This window comes from Apiospora marii, assembly GCF_038362585.1.
Source record: "Apiospora marii strain CBS 49790 chromosome Unknown utg000002l_segment0_segment0, whole genome shotgun sequence".
NCBI classification, from domain to species: Eukaryota; Fungi; Ascomycota; class Sordariomycetes; order Amphisphaeriales; family Apiosporaceae; genus Apiospora; species Apiospora marii.
Genome location: NW_027117373.1, coordinates 3,083,691 through 3,094,766, shown reverse-complemented (window position 1 = coordinate 3,094,766; position 11,076 = coordinate 3,083,691). Strand labels below are relative to the sequence as shown.

The 11,076-nt window shown below is 13.8% G+C and overlaps 1 protein-coding gene across 1 annotated transcript; it reads right to left on the bottom strand.

Annotated features, from left to right (window-relative positions):
* Nucleotides 1-9,033: 9,033 nt before the first annotated feature.
* Nucleotides 9,034-10,531, bottom strand: PG985_002654 (uncharacterized protein; the record flags this gene model as incomplete). The annotated part of the gene is made up of 4 exons (XM_066822423.1): nucleotides 9,034-9,330; nucleotides 9,395-9,787; nucleotides 9,857-10,217; nucleotides 10,263-10,531. 4 exons carry the CDS (start codon nucleotides 10,529-10,531, stop codon nucleotides 9,034-9,036), a joined length of 1,320 nt encoding a protein of 439 aa, XP_066689855.1.
* Between the last annotated feature and the right edge of the window lie 545 nt (nucleotides 10,532-11,076).

Here is an 11,076-nt window from a genome sequence, read left to right as displayed (position 1 = left end):
TATTAATAAGGGGTATATTAAAATATTTACTTAAGAATAAATTTAATATAAATAATTAATAAATTTATAATTAAATAATAAATAAAGATAGAAATAAGATATAAATATAAAATAGGAATAAAAAGGTAAAAGTATTAATTTTTTAACGTATTAAAATTTTAATTAAAAGAAAAATATTTTCGAATTAATAAATATATATTAATAATAGCTATTAAAACTTTATTAAGTATAAAGAAAAATTATAATATTTATAATAATAATAATAATTATTGGAATTTTATATATTAAAGCTATTTAAGATTAAATTAATATATATAATTAATTAATCGATAAAAATATTTATTAAATTATATTTATAAGGGTTAAAGGTTTTTAATTCCTTAAATCGATTATAAATATAAATAAACGTTTTATAAAGATATTATTATTTAATAAATTAATTAAAGAAATATAAATATTAATATATTTATATATATATAAAGAAATAAAAAGAGAAAAAAAAAAAACGTTAATTAATTAATAAATAAAATAGATTTAAAAAGTAAATTATTTCTATTTTTAAAGACTGTTTATTTAATTAAGTTTAATATTTAATCTCTACCTATTATTTATTTTATTTAAATAAATCCTTTAATTAAAGCTTATTATATTTTTTATTTATTTTATTATTTTATTTTAATAAATTTTTAAAAAATAATTAAAAATTAATATAATTTTTTATTTTATATTTATATAACTTTTCTATAATTTTATAAAAACGTAATATTTATTATTAAAATTATAAAATAATCGATCGTTATTTTTTTCAATTTTTTATTTTAATTTTTAAAATATTATATTATTAATAACTTTAATAATATTAAAATATATTAATTTTAAAGTATTATAATATATAATTAATAAAATAGTTTTTTTAAAGTTATTAAAAACGTTTTTATAAATATATATAATATAACTTTATTATTAATATTAATATTTATTATAATATATATATATATAATAAAAAAAGAAATAAATTATAAATTTTAAAAAATATATATTATAAAAATTTATATTTATTTTTAAGAATTTTCTTTAAAAATATATATAAAATTAATATTTATATATATTAATTTTAAAAATTTTATTATTTAATATAAATAATTTCTAATAAATTTTAAATTTATATAATATAAATAAATAATTCTTTTTTTAATAATTAAATATAATATTATTATAAACCTCGGATTTATTTTAAATTTTATATTATAAAGAATAATAAATAATTATAATTAAAAATTATAATAAAAAAAGAATTTAATATTTATTATTTATTATTATTTAATATAATAATATTTAATAATTATTTATTATTATTATAATTTAAAATTATAATATATTTATAAAATAAACATTTTATTATTATTATAAATATAATAATATTTTTTTATTAATTTATTATATATTTAAATTATTAAAATAAATTTAATATTATAAATTTATAAAATATAAAATAATTTATAAAAATATTAATAATTAAAAGTTTTTAATTTATATAATTTAATTAATAAATAATTAAATATAAAGGTATATATTAAATTAAATATTTAAATCCTTTTAAAGGCGTTATTTTTAACCTTTATTATAATAAAAAATAAGGTTTTTTATTATATTACGTTAAATTAATAAAAGCCGGCGGATTAATATAATTTATAATTATAATTAATATATATTAATAAAATATTTTAAAATTTATATAATTAATTTATAAAAAATTAATTTATTTATATAATATTAAATTTAAATTTAAAATCGATATATAATATTTAAATTAAAATTTAATAATTTAATTCATTAATTAAAAACCCATTTTATTTATTAAAATTCTATTTTATATTATTATTTATATATTTATAATAAATTTAATATAATTTTTTTAATATAATTTTTAATTAATTAATAAAATATTATTCTATAAAGAACATTAATCTTTTATTTATATTAAAAAGAAAATTTATATAAAATTTATTACCTTTTATATAATAAATTAAATTAAATAAATATATAAATTAATTAATTATATAATAATTAATTAATAATAAATCGATAATAATATATTTATTTAAAAACTATTTATTAATCTTAATTTATTTATTTCCTATTTATTAATAATAACCCTTTCCTTTTAATTAATTAAATTAATCTACGATCTTATTATATCGGCCTTTGTTAAATTTATTAAATTCCGTAATCTCTAAAACTTTATTCTTATTTTATATATATATAAATATACTTTCTATTATTTAATAATTTCGATAACGGTTTTTACCGCTATATATTTTATATACGATATATAAATTATATATATAAAAAATTATATATTATAATAATTTAAAAAGTATATTATTAAACGCGATTTTAAATATTTTAAAATCAAATTTATTAAAAATAATATAATAATTATAAAAATAAAGTTTTTTAAAAAATTAAAATTTAATTATTAACGTAACGGTATTAATTTTATCGAAATTATTAAAAGCGTTCTTTATAAATATATATAATATAACGTTATTATTATTATTAATAATTATTATAATATATATAAATAAATATTAAAATATAAATAATATTATAAATATATAATAATATAAAAAAGATTAAAATTAAATAAAAAATAATAATATATATATATATATATATATATATAATAAAAAAGAAAAATAAATTATAAATTTTAAAAAGTATATATTACGAAAATATATATCTATTTTTAAAAACTTTCTTTAAAAATTTATATAAAATTAATATTTATATATATTAATTTTAAAATTTTTATTATTTAATATAAATAATCTTTAATAAATTTTAAACTTATATAATATAAATAAATAATTCCTTTTTCGATAATTAAATATAATATTATCGCGAGTCCCGGGTTTATTTTAAACTTTATACTATAAAAAATAATAAATAATTATAATCGAAAGTTATAATAAAAAAAGGGTTTAATATTTATTATTTATTATTATTAAAAACTTAATTTTTTTAATTATATTATTTAAAATATTTATTTATTTTAATATAAAATTATTATTAATTTATATTATTATTTATTTATTCCTTATTATTTATATTAATTATATATAATATATATTAAAAAAAGTAAAATTTAAATAAATTAATAAAATATTTATTTTTTTAAATTTATATTTATTTTATTAATTTAATTAATTAAATTATATAACGGTTTTATTATAAAATAAAATTTATTAATATTTAAAAAAAAAAAATTTAAAATATTTTATATATATAATTTTTTAAAGAATTTAAATAATTTTTATAAAACCTTTATTAATAATATTATTATTTATTTTAAAATTATTAAAAAATATTTTAAAAATTTAAAAAAATTTTTAATTTATTTAATATAAAAAATATTTTTATTAATTTTAAAAAATTATTTATAAATTATCCTTTTATTAAATTTTTTAATTTAAATTTATTTATTAAATAAATTATTATATATTATTAATTAATATTTTTAATTAATTTAAAATTTTTAAAATAATATATTAATATTTTTAAATTCTTTTAATATTTAATATTTTATAATATATAAATTTCTAAATTTATATAAAAAAATTTTCCTTTAATAAAAAAATATAAATAAAAATATATTATTATTAAAAAATTTAAATAAAAAAATAATTTATAAAAATTAATTATATTTAAATTATTAAAAATTAAAAGAATATTCTATAAAGGAATTAAAATAATTATATATAAAAAATTTATTAATTAAAATTAAATTATAATTATTATTATTAAATTTTTATTAATAAATTAAAATATCTTTTATAAAATTATTTTTAATTAAAATTTTAAATTTATAAATAATTTTTAAAAAAGTATTTAAAATTTTATAAATATTTATTTTTAAATTATTATTATTTAATATTTATAAATTAATAAATTATTTAAATAAAAGAATTAAAATATTAAAATTATTATTTATTATTATTATTTTATTTATTTAAATTTTTAATAAAATTAATATATTTTTAATTTTATAATAAAATATATATAATATATATAATTTATTTAATTATTTTTAATATATATTATATATAATTAATATAAATAATAAATAAGAAATAAATAATAATATAAATTAAAAATAATTCTATATTAAAATAAATTAATATTTTAAATAATAAATAATAAATATTAAATCTTTTTTTTATTATAATTTTTAATTATAATTATTTATTATTTTTTATAATATAAAATTTAAAATAAATTTAAAATTTATAATAATATTATATTTAATTATTAAAAAAAGAATTATTATATTTTATAAATAAAGAATAAATTATTTTAATTAATATATATTTTATTTATATTATATAAATTTTAAACTTATTAAAAATTATTTATATTAAATAATAAAATTTTTAAAATTAATATATATAAATATTAATTTTATATAAATTTTTAAAAAAAGTTTTTAAAAATAAATATAAATTTTTATAATAAATATTCTTTAAAATTTATAATTCTTTTTTTATTATATATATTATTATTATTTCTTTTTTTAATCCTTTATATATTAATATATATTTATAATATTATTTATTTTTTAATATTTATTTTTATATATTATAATAATTATTAATAATTTTAATAAAATTAACGTTATTATATTAATAATTAAATTTTAACTTTTTAAAAAACTTTATTTCTATAATTATTATATTATTTTTAATAAATTTAACTTTAAAATATTTAAAATTATATTTAATAATATATGTTTTAAATTATTATTATATATAATTTTTTATATATAAAATTTATATATTATATATAAAATGTATATATTATATATAAAATTTATATATTATATATATAATATATAATAATAATAATTATTATTAAAATTATTAAATAATAAAAAATATATTTATATATATATATAAAATAAAAATAAAACTTTAAAAATTATAAACTTTAATAAATTTAATAAAAATTAATATAATAAAATTTTAAATTAATTTAATTAATTAAAAAAAAGGTTATTATTAATAAATAAAAAATAAATAAATTAAAATTAATAAATAATCCTTTAATAAATATATTATTATCGATTTATTATTAATCAATTATTATATAATTAATTTAATTTATTATATAAAAAGTAATAAATTTTATATAAATTTTCTTTTTTAATATAAATAATAAATTAATATCCTTTATAAAATAATATAATATAAATTTAAATAATTATAAAATTCATTTTTAATAATAAATTATTAATTAAATAAATTAAAATATTTTTAATAATTAAAAAAAATAAAATATTTATTTTAAAGGATTTTATAATTATAATTAAATTAATTATATTAAATAAAATATCTTTTATTATAAATATTATTAAAAAATAAATACCTTTAATTATTTTAATTTTTAAATTAATATTTATTAAAATAATTATATTTAATATTATATTAATTACTTTAATAATAAAAATAATTATAATATTTAATAAATTTATAATTAAATAATTAATAATTTTTAATAAATTAATTATTATTTTAAAGTAAAGTAATAATAAACTTTTAAATATTAAAAATAAAATAAAAAGAAAAAAGTTTTTTATTATAATAATAATTAAATTATATTATAATATATTTTAAATTTAAATATTTTATAATATCTTTATTATTATAATATATTTTTTAAAATATAAATTAAATAAATTAAATAATATAAAGGGTTATTAAAAATAATAAAGATTTGTTTTTTAATTTAATAATTTAATAAACTTTATTAAAAGGATTAATTAAAGAAAAGTTATTATTTTTTTAAAAAATTAAATAATATAAAAAGGTAATAATAATTAATTCTTTTATTAAAGGATTTAATAAACTTTAATAAATAACCCCTTTTTTATTTTTATTTTTTTTAATTTTATTATTAATATTATTTTTATTTAATTCATTTAATAAAAATAAAATTAATAAAAATTATATTAATATTTATATCTAAATTAAATTTAAAATTTAATAAATTATAATTTATTTAAATTTTTTTTAATATATATTATATATAATTAATATAAATAATATAAAATAAATAAATAATAATATAAATTAATAATAACTTTATATTAAAATAAATAAATATTTTAAATAATAAAATTAAAAAAATTAAAATTTTAATAATAATAAATAATAAATATTAAACTTTTTTTTATTATAATTTTTAATTATAATTATTTATTATTTTTTATAATATAAAATTTAAAATAAATTTAAAATTTATAATAATATTATATTTAATTATAAAAAAAATTATTTTATAAAAAACGTTTATTTATTATTTATATTAAAAAAATTTTTATATAAAATTTATTACTTTTATTATAATAAATTAAATTAAATAAATATATAAATTAATTAATTATATAATAATTAATTAATAATAAATCGATAATAATATATTTATTATTAAAAAATTATTTATTAATTTCGATTTATTTTTTTAAATTTATTTTTTATTTATTAATAATAATTTTTTTCTTTTAATTAATTAAATTAATTTATAATTTTATTATATTAATTTTTATTAAATTTATTAAATTTTATAATTTTAAAAACTTTATTTTTATTTTATATATATATAAATATATTTTTTATTATTTAATAATTTTAATAATAATTTTTATTATTATATATTTTATATATAATATATAAATTATATATATAAAGAATTATATATATAAAAAATTATATATTATAATAATTTAAAAAATATATTATTAAATATAATTTTAAATATTTTAAAATTAAATTTATTAAAAATAATATAATAATTATAAAAATAAAGTTTTTTAAAAAATTAAAATTTAATTATTAATATAATAATATCGATTTATTAAAATTATTAAAAATATGTTTTATAAATATATATAATATAATATTATTATTATTATTAATAATTATTATAATATATATAAATAAATATTAAAATATAAATAATTTTATAAATATATAATAATATAAAAAAAATTAAAATTAAAATAAAAAATAATAATATATATATATATATATATATATATATAATAAAAAAAAATTTATAAATTTTAAAAAATATATATTATAAAAATTTATATTTATTTTTAAAAGCTTTTTTTAAAAATTTATATAAAATTAATATTTATATATATTAATTTTAAAACTTTTATTATTTAATATAAATAATTATTAATAAATTTTAAATTTATATAATATAAATAAATAATTCTTTTTTTAATAATTAAATATAATATTATTATAAATTTTAAATTTATTTTAAATTTTATATTATAAAAAATAATATATAATTATAATTAAAGGTTATAATAAAAAAAGGGTTTAATATTTATTATTTATTATTATTTAAAATTTAATTTTTTTAATTTTATTATTTAAAATATCTATTAATTTTAATATAAAATTATTATTATTTTATATTATTATTTATCTATTTTATATTATTTATATTAATTATATATATAATATATATTAAAAAAAAAATTTAAATAAATTATAAAAAAAATTTATTTATTTATATTATATAAATTTAAAATTTATTAAAAATTATTTATATTAAATAATAAAATTTTTAAAATTAATATATATAAATATTGATTTTATATAAATTTTTAAAAATAAATTTTAAAAATAAATATAAATTTTTAAAAATAAATTTTAAAAATAAATATAAATTTTTATAATATATATTTTTTAAAATTTATAATTTTATTTTTATTATATATATATATATATATATATATATATATATTATTATTTTTTATTTTAATTTTTTTTATATTATTATATATTTATAATATTATTTATATTTTAATATTTATTTATATATATTATAATATTTATTAATAATAATAATAATATTATATTATATATATTTATAAAAAATATTTTTAATAATTTTAATAAAATTAACGTTATTATATTAATAATTAAACTTTTATTTTTTAAAAAGTTTTATTTTTATAATTATTATATAATTTTTAATAAATATAATTTTATAATATTTAAAATTATATTTAATAATATATTTTTTAAATTATTATAATATATAATTTTTTATATATATAATTTATATATTATATATTAAATATATAATAATAAAAATTATTATTAAAATTATTAAATAATAAAAAATATATTTATATATATATATAAAATAAAAATAAAATTTTAAAAATTTTAAAATTTAATAAATTTAATATAAATTAATATAATAAAATTATAAATTAATTTAATTAATTAAAAAAAAAAGTTATTATTAATAAATAAAAAATAAATTAAAATTAATAAATAATTTTTTAATAATAAATATATTATTATTAATATATTATTAATTAATTATTATATAATTAATTAATTTATATATTTATTTAATTTAATTTATTATATAAAAAATAATAAATTTTATATAAATTTTTTTTTAATATAAATAATAAATTAATATTTTTTATAAAATAAAATAAATTATAATTTATATTAATATTATTTAATTATTAAAAATTATTATAAAAATATATTAAAAATTTTATATAAATAATTATTAAAAATTATTATAAAAATATATTAAAGATTTTATATAAAAGTTTATTTTAAATATTATTATATTATTATTTTTTTAAAAAATAATTTTATTTTTAATAAATATTTAATTATATTATTTATTAAAATATATATAAATAATAATTAATTAAAAAATTTATAATAAATATTATAATTTAAAATTAAAATAATTTAATATAAAATTTTAATTATTTATTTATTTAAGTTAATTAAGGATTTTAAATATTATAAAATAGAGCCGGTAATAAATTAGGGAAAGAATGGCTTGCATTTATAACTACGCCTTATAATACGAACGTCTGTATTGTACACTATAGACAAAGCCTTTCCACCCGCCCAATGAATGCATGCCAACGCTTTATTACGCCCGCATATGAATTATGCTACCACACGACATCTTCATCTACAACAGCATCCGTCTTGGATCCTCAATATACTCCTTAATCTTGACCAGAAACTGAACGGCTTCCCGTCCGTCGAGCAGGCGATGATCATAGGTGAGAGCCAGGTACATCATGGGTCTGATCTCAATCTTGCCGTTAATGGCGACCGGCTTATCCTTAATGGCGTGGAGACCGAGCACGGCAGTCTGGGGAAGGTTGATGATAGGCGTGCCCATCAGCGATCCAAAAACGCCACCGTTGCTGATGGTGAAGGTGCCGCCGGCCATATCCTCAATTGTGAGCTTGTTGTCACGTGCCTGGTACGAGACATGTTAGCTGACCGTGCAAACGAGTAAGGACTGCAATTGAAGGAAAGCGTACCTTCTTGCCGAGGTCGGCAATGGATTTCTCAATGTTGACCATGTCCATGCCCTCGACGTTGCGCACAACGGGAGTGACCAGACCCTTCTCAGTGGCAACCGCAACGCTGAGATCAACATAGTCCCGGTAAACGATGGTGTCACCACCGTTCTCGCCCTCGATGGAAGCATTGATAACGGGGATATCGCGCATAGCCAGGACGCAAGCGCGGGCGAATGCGCTCATGAAACCCAGCTTGACGCCCTGCTTCTTCAAGATCTCGTCCTTGTAGAGCTTTCGGAAGTCCATCAGAGAAGACATGTCGACCTCATTGAAGGTAGTGAGAGAGGCGGCAGTGTTTTGAGACTGCTTGAGACGCTCGGCGATTCGGAGACGCATGCGGTTCATCTTGACCTATATTGATTACGGCTGGTTAGACTGTCTGGACTAAACACCTTGATCAGGAGCCAAGTGGTCACATACTCGGCGTTCTTCGCGGCTGCCCATAGTGGGGCCGGCGCTGGATGAATCCTTGGCAGGTTGCGAAGACTGCTTAGGGGGGGGAGTCTCCTTCTTGGGCTCTGGCGGGGGCGCGGGTTTTGAAGACTCGGGCTTGGACTCTTGCTTGTTCTCCTCCTTGGGCTCGGCTGGTTTGGCATCGGTGGACGCGGCCTCCTCCTTGGGGGCTTCCTTGGATTCGCCCTTGTTAGCACCTTCCGGGGCAGCGCCGGGCTCGATCTTGGCAATCTCCTGGCCGACGGTGACGGTGTCTTCCTCATTGGCCATGAACTCCTTGATTGTACCAGCCTCGGGCGCATTGACGGCAACGTCGATCTGGAGGGTGCTTGTTAGTAAATGTCATAGCCAAGAAAGCAGCGCGGCCTAGCACGGCATTGCAGGCGGGTGCATGCTTGCCTTGTCCGTCTCGATGGTCGCAATCTCCTCGTCGGCTTCAACATGGTCGCCAATCTGCTTGTTCCACTGCTTCAAGGTACCCTCGGAAATAGACTCGGCCATTTGAGGGACTTTGACGAGCGTATCGGCGTAGGTGCGCACTTGATTCATCATGGTGGGCAAGGCAACGCCTCGTAGGGGCTGCTGCATGGGGCGTCGTAGTTGCGCAACGCGCGCCGCGGTGAGTAGCCTTCGAGAAAACATGATGGTAGATCTGTAGTTGTGACGTGGTGTTTTATCTTTTTTTTTCTTCTCTCTCTCTCTCTCTCTCTCAATGATTACCGAGGATAAGGTCAAACAGAAAGACTCTGACCTGTCGCAAAGGGAAGCAGGGGGCAGAGTATGTCTAGGAAAGAACTGGCACAGTTGAGTGTGCGAAAGAGGTACTCGATCAGCGAGTCTAGGATATATTTGGGGGGGTCAGAGAGAGATTTATTGACGCAAGAAACAAGCAAAAGCGGTTGGATAAGTTGAATTGGAGAAGCTCTAAAAAAAGCTGCAACAGCAACACCCGTGTTTCCGACAGGGGGGCAGGGGAGCTTGGTACTCGTCCTGCTACCAGCTGCAAGAGGTAGACGGGAAAAACAAGGCAAGGAAAATCGCAGCTGTGAACTCATTAGCCGGCAAGTCCAGGATTGAGTGACGTACCGATTTCACCCGCCCATGGAGCGATTATGTGCTACAAGTACGGGCCAGCAGGGAAAGGAAAGGCTGGCAGGCTGGTGCCAGCTGGGCATATCACAGGACTG